Here is a 26285-nt window from a genome sequence, read left to right on the forward strand (position 1 = left end):
TTCACACAAACATCACACTGAGCAGGGAAAACTGTACAAAGCTGAAATACATGGGTTCTCCAGGAGAAATGGATCCTTATTCCAGGGGTTTAGCGCGAGAGGCTTCGGCGTTAGCCCTTAACACGGCCCCCGGACTGGGATATGGCCTCTGCTGAAACAAGGGTCCTGCAGCTGTGGTGTCTGCTCCAGTTTTGGCCTCGTTTCTTTTGGGAAGTCCAGTAGACCAAGTGCCTCTAGAAACAGCAATGCAAACAGTGGGATTACAATCCTATTAGAATGGTTTCCTTTCCAAGTTGTAGTTATCTGGTAAGAAGTCTAAGTACACCCAACTCCACCAGCAGAATAGTGAGTGCAGCTCTGGAGTATAATACAGGATGTAACTCAGGATCAGTACAGGATAAGTAATGTATGTACACAATGACTGCACCAGCAGAATAGTGAATGCAGCTCTGGAGTATAATACAGGATGTAACTCAGGATCAGTACAGGATAAGTAATGTAATGTATGTACACAGAGACTGTACCAGCAGAATAGTGAGCGCAGCTCTGGGGTAGAATACAGGATGTAACTCAGGATCAGTACAGAATAAGTAATGTATGTACACAATGACTCCACCAGCAGAATATTGAGTGCAGCTCTGGGGTATAATACAGGATGTAACTCAGGATCAGTACAGGATAAGTAATGTAATGTATGTACACAGTGACTCCACCAGCAGAATAGTGAGTGCAGCTCTGGAGTATAATATATGATGTAACTCAGGATCAGTACAGGATAAGTAATGTAATGTATGTACACAGTGAATCCACCAGCAGAATAGTGAGTGCAGCTCTGGAGTATAATATAGGATGTAACTCAGGATCACTACAGGATCAGTAATGTAATGTATGTACACAGTGACTGCACCAGCAGAATAGTGAGTGCAGCTCTGGGGTATAATACAGGATGTAACTCAGGATCAGTACAGGATAAGTAATGTAATGTATGCACACAGTGACTGCACCCGCAGAATAGTGAGTGCAGCTCTGGAGTATAATACAGGATGTAACTCAGGATCAGTACAGCATAAGTAATGTAATGTATGTACACAGTGACTACACCAGCAGAATAGTGAGCGCAGCTCTGGAGTATTAGGCTGCGTGCCCACTTTGCGTTTTTCAAGCGTTTTTGCCCCATGGTCCCCAGTGATAATCCGCATGTGCTGTGCACATGCTGCGGATTATCATTGCGGAAGAATACGCAGCATGTCAATTAATTTTGCGGACACGCAGCGTAATTGCCGCCATTGACTTGCATTGGACCGCGTGACATCAGCATCACTGCATCTGCACAAGTGGATATCACACGGTTCAATGTGCGGATGGTACCCGGGTTTGGAGAAGATGAGACTCTCCTCTGGACCCGGGTACCATAGAAACTGTAAAAAAAAAAGAAGAATTTAAAATAAAAAATAAAGATTATACTTACCTTCCGATGTCCTCCCGGTGTTTTCTCCAATCCGTCTGGTCTGCTGTATGGGTCGCGTTGTTGTGAAGGACCTGCCATGACGTCATTGAGTCATGTGACCTGTCACACAACTCAATGACGTCACCGCAGGTCCTTCACACCACCACAAGCCGCCCAAAACACCGGGAGGACATCGGAAGGTAAGTATAATCTTTATTTTTTACCATTCTTATTCTTTTTTTTTTTTTTTTTTTTTTTAACTAACTTGGTCACACTACTATAAATTCATGCCGGTTGCATGGATTTATATAGTGTGACCAAGTTATCAAGCACTTTTGGGGACAACCCGCATGCAGAAATGCATGCAAAAACGCATGACAAACGCTTCTACCTGGCGGGAAAAACGCATGTAAAAACCGCATGCGTTTTTCCTGCCAGGGAGAAGCGGAAAAAATATGCAGCATTTCTGCATCGTGGGCACATAACCTAATACAGGATGTAACTCAGGATCAGTACAGGATAAGTAATGTAATGTATGTACACAGTGACTGCACCAGCAGAATAGTGAGTGCAGCTCTGGAGTATAATACAGGATGTAACTCAGGATCAGTAATGTAATGTATGTGCACAGTGAAGGCACCAGCAGAATAGTGAGTGCAGCTCTGGAGTATAATACAGGATGTAACTCAGGATCAGTAATGTACAGTCATGGCCAAAAGTATTGAGAATGAGACAAATAGTAATTTTTCCAAAGTTTACTGCTTCATTTTTTGTAATGGCAATTTGCATATACACCTGAATGTCAAAGAGTGATCAGCTTAACAGCAATTACTGTACTTGCAAAGTCAATATTTGCCCAGAAAATGAACTTTAACCCCCAAAACACATTTCAACATCATTGCAGTCCTGCCTTAAAAGGAGCAGCTAACATCGTTTTAGTGATTGATCCATTAACACAGGTGTGGGTGTTGATGAGGACAGGGCTGGCGATCAATCAGTCATGATTAAGTAAGAATGACATCACTGGACACTTTAAAAGGAGGCTGGTTCTTGGTATCATTGTTTCTCTTCAGTTAACCATGGTTATCTCTAAAGAAACACATGCAGCCATCATTGCACTGCACAAAACTGGCCTAACAGGGAAGAGTATCGCAGCTACAAAGATTGCACCTCAGTCAACAATCTATCGCATCATCAAGAACTTCAAGGAGAGAGCTTCCATTGTTGTCAAAAAGGCTCCAGGGCGCCCAAGAAAGACCAGCATGCGCCAGGACCGTATCTTAAAACTGTTTCAGCTGCGGGATCGGACTACCAGCAGTGCCGAGCTTGCTCAGGAATGGCAGCAGGCTGGTGTGAGTGCTTCTGCACGCACTGTGAGGCGGAGACTCTTTGAGCAAGGGCTGGTTTCAAGGAGGGCAGCAAAGAAGCCACTTCTCTCCAGAAAAAACATCAGGGACCAACTGATATTCTGCAAAAGGTACAGAGAGTGGACTGCTGAGGACTGGGGCAAAGTCATTTTCTCTGATGAATCCCCTTTTCGATTGTTTGGGACATCTGGAAAACAGCTTATTCGGAGAAGAAGAGGTGAGCGCTACCACCAGTCTTGTCTCATGCCAACTGTAAAGCATCCTGAAACCATTCATGTGTGGGGTTGCTTCTCAGCCAAGGGAATCGGCTCACTCACAGTCTTGCCTAAAAACACAGCCATGAATAAAGAATGGTACCAGAATGTCCTCCAAGAGCAACTTCTCCCAACCGTCCAAGAGCAGTTTGGCGCCCAACAATGCCTTTTCCAGCATGATGGAGCACCTTGCCATAAAGCAAAGGTGATAACTAAATGGCTCATGGAACAAAACAGAGATTTTGGATCCATGGCCTGGAAACTCCCCAGATCTTAATCCCATTGAGAACTTGTGGTCAATCATCAAGAGACGGGTGGACAAACAAAAACCAACAAATTCTGGCAAAATGCAAGCATTGATTATGCAAGAATGGACTGCTATCAGTCAGGATTTGGTCCAAAAGTTGATTGAGAATTACAGAGGTCTTGAAGAAGAAGGGGCAACACTGCAAATATTGACTTGCTGCATTAACTCATTCTAACTGTCAATATAACCTATTGGTACTCATAATATGATTGCAATTATATTTCTGTATGTGATATAAACATCAGACAAACACTAATAAAAACCAGAGGCCAGCAGATCATGTGAAAATATAATTTTGGTGCCATTCTCAAAACTTTTGGCCATGACTGTAACGTATGCACAGTGTCTCTGTAGCGGCGGCGTCTCTGCCCCCTGCCAGGTAGAGACGCCGTCCCCCTTACCACCGCGGTCCTGCTCCGGCGTCGTCCCGCCTCCCTGCTGTTGGTGCGCGCAGCTTCCCCGGCACTGTGCTTAGGGCGCACGCGCGCTCCCTCCCTCTTAAAGGGGCCGCGCGCGCCGTCCTAAAAAGTCCCCGGCCAATGGCCGGAGGACTTTCTCTATGAAAGGCACCTCCTCCAATATGGAGGTGCCCGTGCAAGGTTGTTGCTCTGTGATACTTACTTTGCTTCAGCCCTCAGGTCCTCTGCAAGTCAGTCCTGTCCGCCAGTCTGCCTACAGTCCAGTCCGCCAGTCGGTCTATGGTCTCTGCCCGCCTGCTTACCTGGAAGCACCTGCCTGTTACCTGCCGTGCCCACCTGCCTGCTTACCTTGAAGCACCTGCCTGTTACCTGTTGTGCCCACCAGCTTGCCTACCCGGAGCACCTGTCTGGCTATCAGCCGAATCAGCCAGCCTGACTACCTGGACCACCAGTCAGCCTGCCTGCCGTGCTCTTCCGCTGTACTGGTCAGTTCCTGCCTTCTGACCCGTCGGAGTCACCTGCTCTCATACAAGGTCGGTCCCAGAGTGGCACCTGGTCCCTCTGCTCGGTCCCTCCCTGGTTCACGGAGTCAACTGAGCCGCCGTGCAACCTTGGTCAGGCCGAGTAGATACTTAGTCACGCCCCTCTGGTCCCTCCTTGCACCACAGCACAGAGGTTCCATCACCCAGATCCGTAACAGTCTCCACCAGCAGAATAGTGAGTGCAGCTCTGGAGTACAATACAGGATGTAACTCAGGATCAGTGCAGGATCAGTAATGTAATGTATGTACACAGTGATTGCACCAGCAGAATAGTGAGTGCAGCTCTGGAGTATAATACAGGATATAACTCAGGATCAGTACAGGATAAGTAATGTATGTACACAGTGACTGCACCAGCAGAATAGTGAGTGCAGCTCTGGAGTACAATACAGGATGTAACTCAGGATCAGTGCAGGATCAGTAATGTATGTACACAGTGACTGCACCAGCAGAATAGTGAGTGCAGCTCTGGGGTATAATACAGGATGTAGCTCAGGATAAGTAATGCAAGTATACTGACTGCAGCTCTGGCATACCTTGGAGCATCAGAATAAGCACTTGGATCCATGGGATCGATCTCTTCTTCTTTTCTCCCTATGAAAAGAGAAACTATGGTTATTCTACCTACTCTTCTAGCAGAGAACCTGTTTACAATCTGTTGGTGAGGCACCTTTTTTGGGTTTCTGATATGGAGCAATTTCTTCTCTTCGGATATGTCTCCTCTCCTTGATCTCTTCCCTCTCTGGCCTTTCTGGCTTCTCCGGCCGCTCCTCTGAGTCTGAAAAGTGTAATTCGTCTATGAATATTAAGAGAATATAACAGGAAAAAAGCTACAAATTGTTGTTACCTTTCTGTTTAGAAGGGCATTTAGTGAGGATAGCATTGGGGTCATGTGGGGATAACCAGGACACCATATCTGTCTCCACATTCCAGTAATACGGGAGACCACTGTGCAGAAGGGGGGAAAAATACAAAATAATTCACATCTCCTGTCACAGGTTAAGAAGACCCTGATATAACTGATACCAAGACCATCACCAGCCACAATCCACACATCAGCACCGAGATCACCATCATCATCCCATGTGATGTATGCATGATAAGGACCACTATGGTGTATAGACTAACCATCATTACAGAGATCACCGGTATCACTAGCTCTCCGTGATCACCATTATCCCAGGTACTGACCCTCCATCTTACTAGACCCTGCCCTATGGTTCTCCCTCATCACTAAACATGACCTCAGCCATGTCCACTGTCACCATATATACATCACTTTGGAGATCATGATCATCACAAGATACTGCTTATATATCTACCTGGTCAAAACTAGACCAAAAGCATCCCCCACCAGCGACTCCGCGCCCCCCCCCCCACCTACCTGTGTACATAACAGACGTACAGAGCAGAGCTGTCATTGACCACAGATGCCAACACATGTAGCTGCCCTTACATAGTCACTTGGCATCCATGTACAGAGCCTGTTCAGTTGCAGATCCTCACCATATCAGGTCATACACCTTGTACCAGTTAGGAGGGAGATTCTCTATCCGCGTAGCCTCGTAGTCCACGTTGTCATCATCATAGTCTTCAGCAATGACCTCCTCTGCCGCCTCTGGGGAAGCACATATAGAAGACGTCAGTGCCGATTAGCTAAACAATGTTAAAAATACAATTTATTCACCATTTTTAAGATGTCTGTCTGCTGTCAGTGAATGGTAACATTCAGAGCCAAAATGTCCAGCTGACTCAGAGGCCGTAACGAGTGCATCAGAGCACTCTGGTTACTACCTCTGCACCTGGGTGTGATCAGGAGAGGTTTGCAGGTCACAAATGTTTCCATTCACATGCAGCACGCAGAGATCTAGAAACGGTGGCATATTAGAGAGTCACAGAACTTTTCATTTCACTCTCAGTACCCTCGAGTTATAAGGAATGAGAGAGGTAGCGGTCCTCCGGGTCTCAGCAGCGGGTCACCAGTGTGTGGTGTAGGCTGTGCTCTCAGGGCGCCACAACTTACCAGCTTCCACGTGTTTCAGGATCCCTCTTTTTGCCAATCGAGCTTGAAGGGCCAAAGGCAGCGGCATCACGAGTCACCAACCTGCAGATGTAGACACTGGTGAGCGGTGCCAGCCCCAAAATGTGCCCCGACCCCACACTGCTGTATAATACCACTGCTCCTGAAGGCACCAGGGTGTGGGGACCCTCCGCACCCCTTTAGCTCCACCACTGCCCCACACTCTGCTGGTACCTGTGGTATCCCAGACTACACTCTGCACTGTGCTGGTACCTGTGGTACCCCAGACTACACTCTGCACTGTGCTGGTACCTGTGGTACCCCAGACTACACTCTGCACTGTGCTGGTACCTGTGGTACCCCAGACTACATTCTGCACTGTGCTGGTACCTGTGGTACCCCAGACTACACTCTGCTGGTACCTGTGGTACCCCAGACTACACTCTGTACTGTGCTGGTACCTGTGGTACCCCAGACTACACTCTGCACTGTGCTGGTACCTGTGGTACCCCAGACTACACTCTGCACTGTGCTGGTACCTGTGGTACCCCAGACTACACTCTGCTGGTACCTGTGGTACCCCAGACTACACTCTGCTGGTACCTGTGGTACCCCAGACTACACTCTGTACTGTGCTGGTACCTGTGGTACCCCAGACTACACTCTGCACTGTGCTGGTACCTGTGTTACCCCAGACTACACTCTGCACTGTGCTGGTACCTGTGGTACCCCAGACTACACTCTGCACTGTGCTGGTACCTGTGGTACCCCAGACTGCACTGTGTTGGTACCTGTGGTACCCTAGACTGCACTGTGCTGGTACCTGTGGTACTCCATACTGGTAGGTAAAGCTGATACTTGCACCAGTTAGAAAGACATGAACCCTCCCAGAATAAAGCTGAGCGTAAATATACTAACCCAGCTCTGCGTGCACCGCCGCTTTTTGCTTCGTCTTCCCCTCCTGTTTGTGGAGGTCGCGGGCTGATGGCGTCACTGACACGCAAGGTTCTGCGTTCCACGTCTCGATTCCGGCTCGTTGACCAATCCCTGTTGCCCATAGGAAGTGCTTTGTTTTCCCACGTGATCTAATGCGGTTAAAGCGGCCGACGTCACTTCCACTGCTGGCCCCAAAGAATGGAGGAATATGTGCGGGAACCATGGTAACGCAGGGCATGACGGGATTGTATCGCTGCCTGTAGCTATGTGGCAAAGTGGTGGCACTGTAGAATATGTCAACACCCCACTGCATTCTGGGAGGCAATCTGTACAACTGCGCAGAGGTTGCCGGGAAATTTGGTTAACAGACACTTGTCATCAGTGACAACCAATCAGCGCTCGGCTTGTATTTTCTAACCTTCCATGGGAAAATGAAAGGAGGACTGTGACTGGTTGATATCGGAGCCATGGAGGCTCTAATTAGCAATGCTTTTGATACTTGATCCCTGCTCACTAATTCGGGGACCCGTCAGCTCCCATGTCATTTGGAACACAGATTTCTGTGGGATTTTGTCCACCGTCGCTTGTGACCCTGCGCTGAGTCCTCAGCCGTGTTCCAGTGTCTTCCCTTTCACACCCTCTGCATGCTGTCAGTGAATGGCCTCCTCCTGTAGTGAAGATGCCACGTCTGACTGACACCAGAGCAGAGCTGGGATCTCCTTCTCCTTAGTCAGTTACATAATGCCCTAAGAATTTCAGCCAGAAAGTGTTTCCATTCACTGACGGCAATTTATGTAGTGAAATCCTCAGCACAAGTCTGTTTTATCTCTGTACAAGCCCCATCCCATACACAAAGGGCTTATATCGGGGCATACAGAGGTAATGGAGGAGACCTCCATGGTTTCCAACCTTGTGAACTACAGCTCCCAGCATGCCCTGACAGTCTGGTGATTGGATAGACGTCATGGGAATTGTAGTTTTGCTCCCAGCACCCCTCTTGCGCTGGTCGGAGGAGACAGATGGCGGTGTAGTTTTGCTAGTACCTCTGCTTGCTGACGTGTTCTCCATAGTGATGACACGGGAACATATCTGGCCTCAGTGGTGACGTCTCCGTATTCATTTTTCACTTTCACCAACTCTAGCCAGCGGCAAGATGAAATATTATAAAAAGTGTCCTTTAAATCTATCGCAGAGTAACAGCTGCCATTTTCCTTTTCCAGCCCCTGGAGGATTGTCGATGACTGCGGAGGAGCCTTTACAATGGGGCTCATTGGGGGCGGAGTATTTCAGTCAATTAAAGGGTTCAGAAATGCTCCGGTGGTGAGTATATCCTGTCTTATGCCTCTTATAGGGGTACTCTGATGAATAACCTGTGTGATCACTGAATCTCGTGACCACCACTTCATTCCTTGACTGCAGAGACGTGGCCCTCGCTCCAGCACCACCTGGTGCTGGTGAAGAAGGGTCCAACATCGGTGGGTCCATTACATTAACTCCTTTTCTTTCTTCCCAGGGGTTCAAGCACCGTATGAGGGGCAGTATGAATGCTGTAAAAATCCGCGCTCCACAGATAGGAGGTGAGGCCTGGGATTGGGGTGCCTGTTTTGATGCCACCCCCAGCAGCCCATTACGTCCCCTCACTATCTCTCTATTCCTGTACAGGCAGCTTTGCGGTGTGGGGGGGCTTGTTCTCCACTATTGACTGTGGTCTAGTGAAGCTTCGTGGGAAGGAGGACCCCTGGAATTCCATCACCAGCGGAGCTCTTACTGGGGCCGTGCTGGCATCTCGCAGTAAGAAATCTCTCACCCCTTTTTAGATTCATCGTTCTTGTAGACATTTCTGAAGTTACCATGGAAGATGTCATGCTAGGTATAAGCAACTAGGGAAAGGGGAAGTGGAGACCCCTAATCAGATCTAACAACACCCTGACTCCCCTATTGTCTCTAAATAGGTTCCGCACCTATCGCCGAGCAGGATACCTTAGCCCTGGCCGACCCTAGAGCAAGGCCCTGGATAGGGAGGGGGAGCAATAATCAGCCCCACTGCAACTAAAGACAAACAAGGGAAACATACAAGGAGATACACTTATCTTTGAAATGATACCAGAGAGATAACGACTACAATCCACAAAGGAACTCCATGGAGAATCTAGCCGACTGCTAGAATTCCAGACCTGAACAGAGGAATTAACTCTATCACCAGCAACTCTCTGGATAAACTGAGTGTATTTAAAGATCCAGCAAGGGTGTGTCAATTAGCAGCAGCAGGTGGAGATCACCGCTGAGTCCTAGAGAGGGAGGGATGATGAAAGGATCAAGAAGGTGTCTGCAAGGCCAAGTGCAGTGACCTTCTACAGCCGGATCCAGAATGACTGTCTGTCAAACTTGACACAGCTGTGACAGAAGACACGTTATAGAAGATTTTCTGTTTACATGTTACACTAGTACAGTGAAGAGTGGCCTCTGACCACTGGATGGAGGCTTGTACTATGGGGGGGCACTTATAGGGCCACTGCATGGGATATGGCGTTATCAGGCAGTCCAGTCAACTGTGTAATATATATATGGCCTCGGGCTTCCAGAGTGAAAGATGATCTCTTTTAGCAATGGAAGTCCTGAGCTGGGGATATTTGTACCTCTTAATATTCAAAAGTTAAGGGAAAAATGATTGAAAGGGGGCGCTTCATTAAATCTTTGCGGTTGGCTCCGTGATGAGTTGAATACCTCAAGCCCTCACAGACAACATCCTTTCTTAGATCCACTTTAATGGCATTTAAATGGGGGAAAAGTAGTAGAAATCCTCCGATAATAAATTTGGACGACCATTGTCCTGGTCACTGACATGAACGATGACTCTGTATGTACCCGCAAATTACGAGTCTGCCTGAATAATCGGCAGCACTCTGTGTTTCATTCCTTAGGTGGACCCCTGGCTATGGTGGGCTCAGCACTGATGGGGGGGATATTATTGGCGCTCATAGAAGGTGTCGGCATCCTCCTGACCCGCTACACGTCACAGCAGTTTCAAAACCGTAAGTTCTTCTCTAAAGAGACTATAGAGTACAAACAATCAAAAGACAATTTTATGCTAAAATGAAATGGATTATTAGAACAATCTTGTGGACTAAATGAATAAGCTGAATAAAATATATTGCACCTTTTATACAGTTATATGAAAAAGTTTGTTTTCTTAAAATTGGTGTTTTTGCACAGTTATTTCAGTTTGATATATGTAATAACTGTTGGACACAGTAATGTTTCTGCCTTGAAATGAGGTTTATTGTACTAACAGAAAATGTGCAATCTGTATTCATACAAAATTTTTCAGGTGCATAAGTATGGGCACCCTTATCATTTTCTTGTTTTAAATACTCCTACCTACTTTTTACTGACTTACTAAAGCACTTTTTTTGGTTTTGTAACCTCATTGAGCTTTGAACTTCATAGCCAGGTGTATGCAATCATGAGAAAAGATACTTCAAGTGGCTACTTGCAAGTTGTTCTCCTGTTTGAATCTCCTCTGAAGAGTGGCATCATGGGCTCCTCAAAACAACTGTCAAATGATCTGAAAACAAAGATTATTCAACATAGTTGTTCAGGGGAAGGATACAAAAAGCTGTCTCGGAGATTTAACCTGTCAGTTTCCACTGTGAGGAACATAGTAAGGAAATGGAAGAACACAGGGACAGTTCTTGTTAAGGCCAGAAGTGGCAGGCCAAGAAAAACATCAGAAAGGCAGAGAAGAAGAATGGTGAGATCAGTCAAGGACAATCCTCAGACCACCTCCAGAGAGCTGCAGCATCAACTTGCTGCAGATGGTGTCACTGTGCATCGGTCAACTATACAACGCACTTTGCACAAGGAGAAGCTGTATGGGAGAGTGATGCGAAAGAAGCCGTTTCTGCAAGCACGCCACAAACAGAGTCGGCTGAGGTATGCAAAAGCACATTTGGAGAAGTCAATTTCTTCTTGGAAGAAGGTCCTGTGGACTGATGAAACCAAGATTGAGTTGTTTGGTCATACAAAAAGGCGTTATGCATGGCGTCAAAAAAACACAGCATTTCAAGAAAAACACTTGCTACCCACAGTAAAATTTGGTGGAGGTTCCATCATGCTTTGGGGCTGTGTGGCCAATGCCGTCATCGGGAATCTTGTTAAAGGTGAGGGACGCATGGATTCCACTCAGTATCTGCAGATTCTTGACAATAATGTTCAAGAATCAGTGATAAAGTTGAAGTTACGCAGGGGATGGATCTTTCAGCAAGACAATGATCCAAAACACCGCTCCAAATCTACTCAGGCATTCATGCACAGGAACAATTACAATGTTCTGGAATGGCCATCCCAGTCCCCAGACCTGAATATCATTGAACATCTGTGGGATCATTTGAAGAGGGCTGTCCATGCTCAGCGACCATCAAACTTAACTGAACTGGAATTGTTTTGTAAAGAGGAATGGTCAAAAATACCTTCATCCAGGATCCAGGAACTCATTAACAGCTACAGGAAGTGACTAGAGGCTGTTATTTTTGCAAAAGGAGGATCTACTAAATATTAATGTCACTTTTCTGGTGAGGTGCCCATACTTATGCACCTGTCAAATTTTGTTTGAATGCAGATTGCACATTTTCTGTTAGTCCAATAAACCTCATTTCAAGGCAGAAACATTACTGTGTCCAACAGTTATTACATATATCAAACTGAAATAGCTGTTGCAAAAACACCAATTTTTATAAAACATTAAGCTTAAGATTAATAGGGGTGCCCAAACTTTTTCATATAACTGTATAATGGATATTATTTACAAAAATACTGAGCTGATATCCCGGGTGTAACCATATGGTGTTTATACAAATGGATATATAAAGGGATTTGCTCAAGTGCAAACAGTGCATACATCAGACTTCAAACATGCATATAGGATCCACATACAGTACAGACCAAAAGTTTGGACACACCTTCTCATTTAAAGATTTTTCTGTATTTTCTTGACTATGAAAATTGTACATTCACACTGAAGGCATCAAAACTATGAATTAACACATGTGGAATTATATACTTAACAAAAAGTGTGAAACAACTGAAAATATGTCTTATATTCTAGGTTCTTCAAAGTAGCCACCTTTTGCTTTGATGACTGCTTTGCACACTCTTGGCATTCTCTTGATGAGCTTCAAGAGGTAGTCACCGGAAATGGTCTTCCAACAATCTTGAAGGAGTTCCCAGAGATGCTTAGCACTTGTTGGCCCTTTTGCCTTCACTCTGCGGTCCAGCTCACCCCAAACCATCTCGATTGGGTTCAGGTCTGGTGACTGTGGAGGCCAGGGCATCTGGTGTAGCACCCCATCACTCTCTTCCTTGGTCAAATAGCCCTTACACAGCCTGGAGGTGTGTTTGGGGTCATTGTCCTGTTGAAAAATAAATGATGGTCCAACTAAACGCAAACCGGATGGAATAGCATGCCGCTGCAAGATGCTGTGGTAGCCATGCTGGTTCAGTATGCCTTAAATTTTGAATAAATCCCCAACAGTGTCACCAGCAAAGCACCCCCACACCATGACACCTCCTCCCCCATGCTTCACGGTGGAAACCAGGCATGTAGAGTCCATCCGTTCACCTTTTCTGCGTCGCACAAAGACACGGTGGTTGGAACCAAAGTCTCAAATTTGGACTCATCAGACCAAAGCACAGATTTCCACTGGTCTAATGTCCATTCCTTGCCTTCTTTAGCCCAAACAAGTCTCTTCTGCTTGTTGCTTGTCCTTAGCAGTGGTTTCCTAGCAGCTATTTTACCATGAAGGCCTGCTGCACAAAGTCTCCTCTTAACAGTTGTTGTAGAGATGTGTCTGCTGCTAGAACTCTGTGTGGCATTGATCTGGTCTCTAATCTGAGCTGCTGTTAACCTGCGATTTCTGAGGCTGGTGACTCAGATAAACTTATTTTCAGAAGCAGAGGTGACTCTTGGTCTTCCTTTCCTGGGGTGGTCCTCATGTGAGACAGTTTCTTTGTAGCGCTCGATGGTTTTTGCAACTGCACTTGGGGACACTTTCAAAGTTTTCCCAATTTTTCGGACTGACTGACCTTCATTTCTTAAAGTAATGATGGCAGCTCGTTTTTCTTTACTTAGCTGCTTTTTTCTTGCCATAATACAAATTCTAACAGTCTATTCAGTAGGACTATCAGCTGTGTATCCACTAGACTTCTGCACAACACAACTGATGGTCCCAACCCCATTTATAAGGCAAGAAATCCCACTTATTAAACCTGACAGGGCACACCTGTGAAGTGAAAACCATTTCCGGTGACTACCTCTTGAAGCTCATCAAGAGGATGCCAAGAGTGTGCAAAGCAGTCATCAAAGCAAAAGGTGGCCACTTTGAAGAACCTAGAATATAAGACATATTTTCAGTTGTTTCACACTTTTTTGTTAAGTATATAATTCCACATGTGTTAATTCATAGTTTTGATGCCTTCAGTGTGAATGTACAATTTTCATAGTCAAGAAAATACAGAAAAATCTTTAAATGAGAAGGTGTGTCCAAACTTTTGGTCTATACTGTATATAGTGGGAGGATGGATGGCATGCAGTATGTATCAGTGATAGTCCAATGATGGGAACATAGATACTAGTTAGTCTGTAAAGATTAGCAGTCTTACTTCTGCGTCTCTCTGGCCGGTAGCAGTCGCTCACAGGTGAAGTAACTCTGTGAGCTCGTTGATTTTCCTCAGTGATCCCTGAGGAAGGAAACCGATTGTTTCTGAAAAGCGTAGGAATAAATTGATTTATTCTGATTTCCTTACTGGAACTGTGATGTCGCACATCGCTTCATCACTGAAGTGCCGCGAAAGTGAAACTGCTAATCGGACTCTCGTTGTACAGACTAACAGGTATCTACATTACTATCATTGATACGTACCACATGCCATCCATCCTCCCACTATATAGTCATGGCTGAAAGTGTTGGCACCCTTGAAATTGTTCCAGAAAATGAAGTATTTCTCCCAGAAAGTTCTTACAATTACACATGTTTTGTTATACACATGTTTATTTCCTTTGTGTGTATTGGAACAACACAAAAAAAAACTGAAAAAAGGCAAATTGGACATAATTTCATACAATACCCCAAAAATGGGCCGAACAAAATTGTTGGCACCTTCAACTTAATATTTGGTTGCACAGCCTTTGGAATAAATAACTGTAATCAATCGCTTCCTATATCCATCAGCAGCTTCTTACAATTCTCAGCTGGAATTTTTGACGACTCTTCTTTTGCAAACTGCTCCAGGTCTCTCATATATGAAGACGTCTCCTCCCAACAGTAATTGTAAGATCTCTCCACAGATCCGGACTCATTGCTGCCACTTTGTTTCCACCCATGTCTGGGGGCTTCTTGAAGTATCTTTATTTATTTATTTATTTTACTCGCTTATATAGCGCCATTGATTCCACAGCACTTTACAGACATTATCATCACTGTCCCCATTGGGGCTCACAATCTACATTCCCTGTCAGTATGTCTTTGGAGTGTGGGAAGAAACTGGAGAACCCAGAAGAAACCCACGCAAACACGGAGAGAACATACAAACTCCTTGCAGATCTTGTCATTGGTGGGATTTGAACAGAGGGCCCCAGCGCTCCAAGGCTGCAGTGTTAACTACTGAGCCACCGTGCTGGGTCATTGTCCTGCTGGAAGACTCATGACCTAGGACACAAACCCAGCTTTCTGACATTGGGCACTACATTGCGACCCAAAATCCTTTGGTAATCTTTAGATTTCATGATGCCTTGCACACAGTAAAGGCACCCAGTGCCAAAGGCAGCAAAACAACCCCAAAACATCTTTGCACCTTCACCATACTTTACTGTAGGTACAGGTGCTTCTCACTAAATTAGAATATCATCAAAAAGTTAATTTATTTTAGTTCTTCAATAAAAATAGTGAAACTCATATTATTTAGTCATTACACACAGAGTGATCTATTTCAAGTGTTTATTTCTGTTAATGTTGATGATTATGGCTTACAGCCAATGAAAACACAAAAGTCATTATCTCAGTAAATTAGAATACTTTATAACAACAGCTTGAAAAATGTTTTTAAAATCTGAAATGTTGTCCTACTGAAATGTATGTTCAGTAAATGCCTTCAATACTTGGTCCGGGCTCCTTTTGCATCAATTACTGCATCAATGCGGCAATGTGGCATGGAGGCGATCAGCCTGTGGCACTGCTGAGGTGTTATGGAAGCCCAGGTTGCTTTGATAGCAGCCTTCAGCTCATCTGCATTGTTGGGTCTGGTGTCTCTCATCTTCCTCTTGACAATACCCCATAGATTCTCTATAATAGATTCTCTATGGGGTTAAGGTCAGGCGAGTTTGCTGCCAATCAAGCACAGTGATACTGTTGTGTGTAAATCAGGTATTGGTACTTTTGGCAGTGTGGACAGGGGCCAAGTCCTGTTGGAGAATGACATTTCCATCTCCAAAAAGCTTGTCGGCAGAGGGAAGCATGAAGTGCTGTAAAATGTCCTGATAGACGGCTGCGCTGACTTTGGTCTTGATAAAACACAGTGGACCTACACCAGTAGATGACATGGCCCCCCAAACCATCACTGATTGTGGAAACTTCACACTAGACCTCCAGCAGCTTGGATTGTGGCCTCTCCACTCTTCCTCCAGACTCTGGGACCTTGATTTCCAAATGAAATGCAAAATTTACTTTCATCTGAAAACAACACCTTGGACCACTGAGCTACAGTCCAGGCCTTTTTCTCCTTGGCCCAGGTAAGACGCTTCTGGCGTTGTCTATTGGTCATGAATGGCTTGACACAAGGAATGTGACACTTGTAGCCCATGTCCTGGATACGTCTGTGTGTGGTGGCTCTTGAAGCAATGACTCCAGCAGCAGTCCACTCCTTGTGAATCTCCCCCAAATGTTTGAATGGCCTTTTCTTAACAATCCTTTCAAGGCTGCGGTTATCCCGGTTGCTTGTGCACCTTTTTTCTACCACACTTTTTCCTTCCACTCAACTTTCCATTAATATGCTTGGATACAGCACTCTCTGAACAGCCAGCTTCTTTAGCAATGACCTTTTGTGGCTTACCCTCCTTGTGGAGTGTGTCAGTGACTGCCTTCTGGACATCTGTCAAGTCAGCAGTCTTCCCCATGATTGTGGAGCCTACTGAAACGGACTAAGGGACCTTTTTAAACGCTTAGGAAGCCTTTGCAGATGTTTTTTGTTAATTATTCTAATTTACTGAGATAATGACTTTTGTGTTTTCATTGGCTGTAAGCCATAATCATCAACATTAACAGAAATAAACACTTGAAATAGATCACTCTGTAATGACTCTATATAATATAGGAGTTTCACTTTTTGTATTGAAGAACTGAAATAAATTAACTTTTTGGTGATTATTCTAATTTTGTGAGAAGCACCTGTACTGTGTTCGTTTGTTGGTTGGCCTCATTCTGTTTCAGTAAACAGTAGAATGATGCGCTTTACCAAAAAGCTCTATCTTGGTCTCATCGGTCCACAAGACGCTTTCCCAGAAGAATTTTGGCTTACTCACGTACATTTTGGCAAACTGCAGTCTAGTTTTTTATGTATCTGTGTCAGCAGTGGGGTCCTCCTGGGTCTCCTGCCATAGCCTTTCATTTCATACAAATTTCAATGGATAGTTTGCGTAGACAATGATGCTCCCTGAGTCTGCAGGACAGCTTGAATTTATTTGGAACTTGATTGGGGCTGCTTATCCACCACCCGGACTATCCTGCATTGTAATCTTTCATCAATTTTTCTCTGCCGTCCACCTCCAGGGAGATTAGCTGCAGTGCCATGGGTTGTAAACTTCTAGATTATGAACAAGTAGAGATTTGGCACCACACAGCCTTCGTTGTCAATTGCATACAATCTTTCTGGACAATTAACCATGAGTTATTGCGGATTAGAATGGTGCTTTGCTAGTGAGACTATACAATGTTCTGGCTCATAGAATATTAAAAACAGCGGCACTCACCGATCCGTAAAAGTCATTCTTTATTTAAGTTCAAACAGACATCATAGTGGCAAGCAGGGGGCGCGCAGGATGACGTCTGTTTCACGTTCTTCCAATGCTTCTATGGGTCCTGTATGCTAGGACTTGTAGAAGCATTTGAAGAACGCAAAACGGACGTCGTCCAGCAAACCCCCTGCTTGCCACTATGTCTGTTTGAACTTAAATAAAGAATGACTTTTATGGATTGGTGAGTGCCGCTGTTTTATATTCTGAGCCACAAACTTCTTGATTATGTTGCGGGCACCGGAACATCAAAATCCCTGGAGATAGGCTTGTTGAGATTGTTCAACAGTCTTGGTTCTCAAGTCCTCAGACAGTTCTCTTCTCCTCTTTCTGTTCTCCATGCTTAGTGTGGCACACACAGACACACAATGCAAAGATTGAGTCAACTTCTCCCCTTTTTATCTGGTTTCAGGTGTGATTTTCATATTTCCCACACCTGTTACTTGCGACAGGTGAGTTTGAACTAGCATCACATGCTTGAAACAAAGTTGTTTACCCACTATTTTGGAAAGGTGCCGACGATTTTGTCCTGCCCATTTTTGGGGTTTTGTGTAAAATTATGTCAAGTTTGCCTCTTCTTTCTTTTTTTTTTTTTTTTTTTTTGTGTTGTTCCCATACACACAAAGGAAATAAACGTGTATAACAAAACATGTAATTGCAATAATTTTCTGGGAGAAATACTTCATTTTCTGGAACAATTTCAAGGCGGCCAACACTGTCGGCCATGACTGTACATGGATCCTTTATGCATGTTTGGAGTCCGCTGTTTGCACTTGATGCCTTTAGCTGTATTTGGGTATATCCCTATGCAGGTGATATATCCATTTGTATAAACACTATATGGTTACACCCAGGATATCATCTCAGCATTTTTGTAAATCAGATCTATTATATTAAGGTGCAATATATTTTATTCAGCTTATTCATTCAGTCCACAAGATTGTTCTAATAATCCATTTCATTTTAGTGCAAATTGTCTTTTGATTTTTAGTGTCCAACTAATTTTGCAAATAGTGGATTTTTGCTGTTTCTTTGCAACTTGTGACACAGACGGGTAACAGCGCCATTGTGGATATTTACAGCTTTATAGAGTACAAACAACTTTTATTTTAAAGGGGTCGTACAGCTTAAGCCTCTTGTAATTTGACACTTAGGGGGTCCCATTGCTGGAGAAACTCTTCTCTCCCCCGACTTCATCTCTTGGGAAACAGTCGGGAGGCCACCATACAGATCAGGGGGCATATAATATTCTACAGCTCTGTTGTAGTTGGAGGCGGTCCCAGCGTAGCCCACTCTCTATGCACCCTCACGCCATGATTTTGCCTCCGTCAGCTCTGTACCGCTTCTTGCTGGTGTTATCTCCACTCTTTAGTCACAATGTTGTCTGTTGTGTGACAGGGACCCAGTATGTAGCTACCCCCGTTCTGTCCACATTCAGAGGGGGGCATCATTGAGGGATGAGCATGCAGCTCCTTTACCAGTCTCTGTTGGTTTATTTTGCAGCCAGTCCGTTTGCAGAAGGGCCAAGCAATATACCACACTGACGCCGGAGACCGCCAGCCGCTCAGGCTTTGTATTTCAATGGTGGTGATGTTGAAGACTTGCGACACAGGTTGAGGAAGAATATGGGATTTGTATAAGCGAAGCGTTCTTATCCTTCTGTATAGAAATAAACAGTGTTTATTGTATAATGTGTGACCTGCAGCGTGTGTATGATCGCCCCCCGCGTGCAGGAGAATGGGGGTGTTATGGCATGTTTTCTGATGGACACATTAATTATGTTTATTTTCATTTGTCCAATAAGAATCCCTCCTACAATCCCCATGCCACAGTCTTCATTACAGGGCAACGAAGGAAAAATGTTTCTAGAAACAGACACTTTTTTACTTGGACGTCGCATTCGGTCGTTTCTTCAGTTTTCAGTAGCGAGGGTGAATCTAAAAAGACAAAGCAGACGATGCTGTATATAACAGGATGGCACTACTGTATGTGACTTGTATGCTGTATGTAACTGGATGGTACTGCTATATATGGCTTATATAGTAACATAGTTTTTAAGGTTGAAGGAAGACTAAAGGCCCCGTCACACTTAGCGACGCTGCAACGATCCCGACAACGATACGACCTGTCAGGGATCGTTGCTGCGTCGTTATGTGGTCGCTGGTGAGCTGTCAAACAGGCAGGCTCACCAACGATCAGGGGAGCAGCGACATCGTGGAAAGAATCTTTCCACGATGTCCTGCTCCTGGTTACCAGCCTGCTGAAGCAGGAGCAGGCTGGTAACTATGGTAAACATCGGGTTACTAGGGGCACACGCGCTCCTAGTAACCCGTTGTTTATCATGGTTACCACTCTGCTACAGTGAGCGGGAGGTTACCGCTCACTTTAGCAGGCTCGTAACCATGATAAACAACGGGTTACTAAGTGCGCGTGTGCCCCTAGTAACCCGATGTTTACCATAGTTACCAGCCTGATCGCTGCTCCCGCTGGTCACACACAGCGATGTGTGCTGACCAGCGGGAGGGCAACGACCAAAAAATGGTCCAGGACACTTTGCAGCGATCAGCGACCTCACAGCAGGGGCCTGATCGCTGCAAAGTGTCACACATAGCGACATCGCTGGTGAGGTCGCTGTTGCGTCCCCAAAACCGTGACACAGCAGCGATCTCACTAGCGATCTCGCTATGTGAGACGGGGGCTTAAGTCCACCTAGTTCAACCCATAGCCTAACATGTTGATCCAGAGGAAGGCAAAAAAAAAAACATGTGGCAAACACTAAGCTCCACATTGGGGAAAAAAATTCCTTCCCGACTCCATACGACAATCAGACTAGTTCCCTGGATCAAGGCCCTATCAAGGAATCTAGTATATATAACCTGTAATATTATACTTTTCAAGAAAGGCATCCAGGCCCTTCTTAAATGTTAGTAGTGAATCACTCATTACAACATCATGCGGCAGAGAGCTCCATAGTCTCACTGCTCTTACAGTAAAGAATCCCCGTCTGTGATTATGATTAAACCTTCTTTCCTCCAGACGTAGAAGATGCCCCCTTGTCCCCGTCTCAGGCCTCAGAGTCAAAAGATCAGTAGAAAGGTCTTTGTACTGTCTCCTCATATACTTGTACATAGTAATAAGATCACCCCTAAGCCTGTGTTTTTCCAACGTAAATAACCCCAAGTGTAATAACCTGTCTTGGTATTGCAGACACCCAGTCCTCTAATAACCTTGGTCGCTCTTCTCTACACCCGCTCTATGTCTTTCTTATACACCGGAGACCAGAACTGTACACAGTATTCTAAGTGTGGTCGCACTAGTGACTTGTATAGAGGTAAAATTATGTTCTCCTCATGAGCATCTATGCCTCTTTTAATGCATCCCATTATTTTATTTGCCCTTGTAGCAGCAGCCTGACACTGGCCACCAAACGTGAGATTGTCATCCACCAATACACCCAGGTCATTTTCAGTTACAGTTTTGCCCAGTGTTTTACAATTAAGCATATAATTATACATTTTATTTCCTCTGCCCAAGTGCATTACCTTACAATTATCCCCATTAAAGCTCATTTGCCATTTATCAGCCCAAGCTTCTAGTTTACATAGATCCTCCTGTAATATAAATTTGTCCTCCTCTGTATTGATTACCCTGCTGAGTTTAGTGTCATCTGTAAATATTGAAATATTACTCTGTATGCCCCCTACAAGGTCATTAATAAATATGTTAAAAAGAAGCAGGCCCAATACTGACCCCTGTAGTACCCCACTGTTAACTGAGACTCAGTCTGAGTGTGTTCCATTAATAACCACCCTTTGTTTCCTATCACTGAGCCAGTTCTTAACCCACATACATATATTTTCCTCTATCCCCATTGTTCTCATTTTATGCATCAACCCTTTGTGTGGAACCGTATCAAAAGCTTTTGCAAAGTCCATATACACAACATCCACTGCATTTCCTTGGTCCAGTCCAGAACTTGCCTCCTCATAAAAACTGATCAGATTAGTTTGACAGGAACGGTCCCTCGTAAACCCATGTTGATATTGGGTCATGAGGTTATTCTTCTTCAGATACTCTATTATAGCATCTCTTAGGAAACCCTCCAGGATTTTACCCACAGTAGAGGTTAAGCTTACTGGCCTATAATTTCCAAGTTCAGTTTTTGTCCCCTTTTTGAATATTGGCACCACATTTGCTATACGCCAGTCCTGTGGTACAGACCCTGTTATTATGGAATCTTTAAAGATTAAAAATAATGGTTTATCTATGACGTTACTTAATTCCTGCAGTACTCGCGGGTGTATCCCATCCGGGCCCGGGGATTTGTCAACTTTAGTGATTTTTAGACGCCGCTGTACTTCCCGCTGGGTTAAGCAAGTGACATTTACTGGAGAATTTTTGTTATCACTGATCATGTTTTCTGTCATGCGATTCTCTTGTGTAAATACGGTTGAAAAAAAATAATTTAGCATATGCTGTATATAACTGGATGGTACTGCTATATATGGCTTATATGCTGTATATAACTGGATGGTACTGCTATATATGGCTTATATGCTGTATATAACTGGATGGTACTGCTATATATGGCTTATATGCTGTATATAACTGGATGGTACTGCTATATATGGCTTATATGCTGTATATAACTGGATGGTACTGCTATATATGGCTTATATGCTGTATATAACTGGATGGTACTGCTATGTATGGCTTATATGCTGTATGTAACTGGATGGTACTGCTATATATTGCTTATATGCTGTATGTAACTGGATGGTACTGCTATATATGGCTTATATGCTGTATATAACTGGATGGTACTGCTATATATGGCTTATATGCTGTATATAACTGGATGGTACTGCTATGTATGGCTTATATGCTGTATATAACTGGATGGTACTGCTATATATGGCTTATATGCTGTATATAACTGGATGGTACTGCTATATATGGCTTATATGCTGTATATAACTGGATGGTACTGCTATATATGGCTTATATGCTGTATATAACTGGATGGTACTGCTATATATGGCTTATATGCTGTATATAACTGGATGGTACTGCTATGTATGGCTTATATGCTGTATATAACTGGATGGTACTGCTATGTATGGCTTATATGCTGTATATAACTGGATGGTACTGCTATGTATGGCTTATATGCTGTATATAACTGGATGGTACTGCTATGTATGGCTTATATGCTGTATGTAACTGGATGGTACTGCTATATATTGCTTATATGCTGTATGTAACTGGATGGTACTGCTATATATGGCTTATATGCTGTATATAACTGGATGGTACTGCTATATATGGCTTATATGCTGTATATAACTGGATGGTACTGCTATGTATGGCTTATATGCTGTATATAACTGGATGGTACTGCTATATATGGCTTATATGCTGTATATAACTGGATGGTACTGCTATATATGGCTTATATGCTGTATATAACTGGATGGTACTGCTATATATGGCTTATATGCTGTATATAACTGGATGGTACTGCTATATATGGCTTATATGCTGTATATAACTGGATGGTACTGCTATATATGGCTTATATGCTGTATATAACTGGATAGTACTGCTATATATGGCTTATATGCTGTATATAACTGGATGGTACTGCTATGTATGGCTTATATGCTGTATATAACTGGATGGTACTGCTATGTATGGCTTATATGCTGTATATAACTGGATGGTACTGCTATGTATGGCTTATATGCTGTATATAACTGGATGGTACTGCTATGTATGGCTTATATGCTGTATATAACTGGATGGTACTGCTATGTATGGCTTATATGCTGTATATAACTGGATGGTACTGCTATGTATGGCTTATATGCTGTATATAACTGGATGGTACTGCTATGTATGGCTTATATGCTGTATATAACTGGATGGTACTGCTATGTATGGCTTATATGCTGTATGTAACTGGATGGTACTGCTATATATGGCTTATATGCTGTATATAACTGGATGGTACTGCTATATATGGCTTATATGCTGTATATAACTGGATGGTACGGCTATGTATGGCTTATATGCTGTATATAACTGGATGGTACTGCTATATATGGCTTATATGCTGTATATAACTGGATGGTACTGCTATGTATGGCTTATATGCTGTATATAACTGGATGGTACTGCTATATATGGCTTATATGCTGTATATAACTGGATGGCACTGCTATATATGGCTTATATGCTGTATATAACTGGATGGTACTGCTATATATGGCTTATATGCTGTATATAACTGGATGGTAGTACTGTATATATGGCTTATAGCAGCGGTGTACAGCATGTGGCCGTTGTCTGCAGCCGCAGCCTTCTGGGCACGTATACTTGTCTGTGGCTGGGGACTGCCACATGCATTTTCCATGTTAGAGAGCAATGGCGCAGGGACGGGTAAGTAATAATGCGGCGATGGGAAGCCATCTATGGGACCGACGTATAGGATTAGGGTCTCCTGACCCCTATATGGGACTTCAGAGAGATGAGGTGGCCATGCATGGATGTTATGGGGGTATTGAAATATTTGGCTGTTTTGGCATCCTGCATAAATGACACTGGAGAGAGACCTATGCATGGTCTTTCTTTCTGTAAGTCCTTCCTGCCCCAGGATGTAATGGTACTTGATGAGGAGGGTGCCGTATGGAGCAGGCTAAGGCGCTCAGACTTCTGCTCAAGAAGGGGGTGAATAATTCTGAGACTAAGTAAAAGGGCTTTTAGTGGAGAATTTGGAAAAACCACTTGCTAGTGATGATGTGAATTGATTTGTAAGACTCGTTCCAGCCGACAAGTTCGTGTGGCCTTCCGATGGGAGCAGCTCTAAGGGCTCCTTACCTGCCGACCTGCGCGGTGCCTTTACTTAGCCGACCCAGCGTGATAGCACGTGCGTCACACAGCGTCGATGACGTACTGCCCGGCCGTCTAATCAAGAGGAGCCGCAGATACGGGAGGAGGATCGCAGGGCTCCTGTCCAGGGGCCACAGATCACCGATGTGACCGCTGGATCGGGTCCTACGAATCGACTGCCACCAATGCCACTAGCTGTGTTCAGCAATTTACATTGTTCTTTGGTTTATTGCAAATAGCAGAAAGTTAGATAATTATAAACTGTATTTCCAATGGGGGGAATAATTTTGATTGCATCTATACATTATTCTATAGGTGAGCCTTGTAGGTCGATATCCATGTACAGCGCTCAGATCTAGACATACACTTATGCTCTATATCTGGAGCAGATATCATGGCCACGGGTGCAGTGAATCCTATTAAAGCCTCTTTAATTCTTCTTATTTCCCTTTTATTACACCTATCTACAGGAGAACGCTGAAATGACAGAAAGAGACCTCCAGACTTCGCGCCGCATGTCGTCAATGGGATGTTAAATAGGTGTTAATGTTTTATGTAGGTTGTTGGCGCCAAATGATCACAGCCAGGATCAGATCTCCTACCTAACATGTCTCCAAAGCCACCAGAGAATTTCCCTAGTTCATGCTATAGGCACTTCGCCTCTAATTAACCCCATACACCTCCATCAGGATAACACCGGCCCGGTTGGTACAGTAGAGGTAGGTGTTGGTAAGGCAGGAATCGGCCCCCGCAGGGGGCAGCAGTAGCCTCCTCTATTAGCATAGCATCCTGTATATTATGGTCTAACCTTGGTGGTCTTAATACGGCCTCCTTGGAAACAGATCCAGCCGGAGTTATCGGGAAGGGTTTGGCATTCCTCTTCCTGCAGACAAGGCTCCATGTCACACCACCATTTCCCCATTACGATGGAAGCTGTGGATATGATCACAGGGTTATCCCAACACCACAGAGAGGCAATTATCTGCTCCTCTTTCCAGAAACAGTCCTGGTGCAGGGGCTGTGTCTGGTCTTGCTGTATAGCACTATTGTAATGAATGGCACTGAGCTGCAATACCACAGACAAACTGTAAACAGGGGTAGCGCTGTTTCTGGAAGGAGGCGGCCATGTTTTTTTAAATGTTCCACATCACATGGGGTCAAGAAATGCCAAAGAGAGGACCCCAGTGACATGTCTCGCTCCTTAGGGCCACCCTTTAGGCATAACGTAGTATATCTGGTTTTGCCCAGAGTGTTCTCTTAAATCATATGTGTGAAACTTTAGCCCTTGGGGCGAATCTGGCCCACACGGTGGTTAGATTTGGCCCGCGACACCAGAACCACCACCCCTATGTGGGGTCCATTATACTGTATGGAGGACTATGTGGGGCCCATTATTCTGTATGGAGGACTATGTGGGGTCATAATACTATATACTGGTTGGTCTGGAACTTTGTCCAAGGTTTTTTTATTTTGGCCCTGTGTGTTTGAGTTTGACATCCCTGCCTTTATCAGTCTCGACAAGTTTGTTCACTATTTATCAATTATAAGCATTCATACTAAATTATCCATAAGGGAGCGCTAGTCCATTGGCATTTATATGCCATTAACTATCTCAAGGAGGCTAGGTATAAAATACTATTATGTGATTTGTTCACACAGAGAAGTGGGGCAGTGATGAGTGGTTATATAGGGGGCAGTATATTCATTTATACATTGCACCCGTACCCAGGCGTTACTACCTGACTTACCATCCACACATGACGGTTTGTCCCGGGTCGTCCCAGCCACTTTTCCCGGCAGGCAGGAGCACTGCACTGTCTGCGATCGCTCCTCGATACGGTTCCTGTTACAACAGCGATGAGCCGACACCACCCGACAGGTACCACCAGCTGTTGGGTATATAGTTACAGGGTCACTTACATTAGGAAAGACCATACAGAACACCCTACAGGACACATGCCAATACATCAGCTTTTAAAACGGTGGTGTACGACAAGATTAAAGAGTATGCTTTCTTTTACTTTATAGCAGCTCCACCATAG

At 44.4% G+C, this 26285-nt stretch overlaps 3 protein-coding genes across 5 annotated transcripts in view; 1 reads left to right on the plus strand and 2 right to left on the minus strand.

Annotated features, from left to right (window-relative positions):
• Window positions 1–7417, minus strand: PQBP1 (polyglutamine binding protein 1). Of its 2 annotated transcripts, none has more exons than XM_073640423.1 (7): window positions 7275–7417; window positions 6360–6440; window positions 5843–5954; window positions 5184–5284; window positions 5007–5132; window positions 4873–4930; window positions 1–233 (listed from the first exon to the last, which is right to left on the minus strand). In XM_073640423.1, exons 2-7 carry the CDS (start codon window positions 6424–6426, stop codon window positions 77–79), a joined length of 621 nt encoding a protein of 206 aa, XP_073496524.1. In that variant the 5' UTR covers window positions 6427–6440; window positions 7275–7417; the 3' UTR covers window positions 1–76. The 2 variants fall into 2 exon arrangements, with proteins under 2 accessions (XP_073496524.1, XP_073496525.1); XM_073640424.1 differs by having other exon boundaries at window positions 8–233; window positions 5007–5114.
• TIMM17B (translocase of inner mitochondrial membrane 17B) lies at window positions 7387–19043 on the plus strand. Its single transcript, XM_073640428.1, has 6 exons — window positions 7387–7516; window positions 8513–8612; window positions 8806–8869; window positions 8955–9083; window positions 10214–10324; window positions 18856–19043. Exons 1-6 carry the CDS (start codon window positions 7491–7493, stop codon window positions 18894–18896), a joined length of 471 nt encoding a protein of 156 aa, XP_073496529.1. The 5' UTR covers window positions 7387–7490; the 3' UTR covers window positions 18897–19043.
• Window positions 17928–26285, minus strand: part of LOC141154466 (chemokine-like protein TAFA-1) — a 14589-nt gene continuing 6231 nt past the window's right edge. For both annotated transcript variants that reach the window (XM_073640425.1, XM_073640427.1), the window contains exons 3-5: window positions 25992–26132; window positions 25052–25176; window positions 17928–19289 (exon numbers count right to left, since the gene is read on the minus strand). In XM_073640425.1, the coding sequence (XP_073496526.1) occupies window positions 19272–19289; window positions 25052–25176; window positions 25992–26132 (284 nt within the window). In that variant the 3' untranslated portion in view covers window positions 17928–19271. The remainder of the gene's footprint in view (window positions 19290–25051; window positions 25177–25991; window positions 26133–26285) is intronic.

This window comes from Phyllobates terribilis, unplaced genomic scaffold (assembly GCF_046119375.1).
Source record: "Phyllobates terribilis strain yellow unplaced genomic scaffold, ASM4611937v1 Scaffold_7__3_contigs__length_470593459, whole genome shotgun sequence".
In the NCBI taxonomy this organism is placed as follows: Eukaryota; Metazoa; Chordata; class Amphibia; order Anura; family Dendrobatidae; genus Phyllobates; species Phyllobates terribilis.

What these genes read in the sequence shown, in the direction of transcription:
- TIMM17B (XM_073640428.1), top strand. Translation starts at nt 7,491, where the DNA reads ATGGAGGAATATGTGCGGGAACCATG. An exon ending in CCGCGCTCCACAGATAGGAG is followed by an intron (nt 8,870 to 8,954) that starts GTGAGGCCTGGG and finishes ATTCCTGTACAG; the next exon opens with GCAGCTTTGCGGTGTGGGGG. An exon ending in GGCCGTGCTGGCATCTCGCA is followed by an intron (nt 9,084 to 10,213) that starts GTAAGAAATCTC and finishes TTCATTCCTTAG; the next exon opens with GTGGACCCCTGGCTATGGTG.
- PQBP1 (XM_073640423.1), bottom strand. Translation starts at nt 6,426, where the DNA reads ATGCCGCTGCCTTTGGCCCTTCAAGCTCGATTGGCAAAAAGAGGGATC. An exon ending in CCTGAAACACGTGGAAGCTG is followed by an intron (nt 5,955 to 6,359) that starts GTAAGTTGTGGC and finishes GTGCTTCCCCAG; the next exon opens with AGGCGGCAGAGGAGGTCATT. An exon ending in ATGCCCTTCTAAACAGAAAG is followed by an intron (nt 5,133 to 5,183) that starts GTAACAACAATT and finishes TAATATTCATAG; the next exon opens with ACGAATTACACTTTTCAGAC.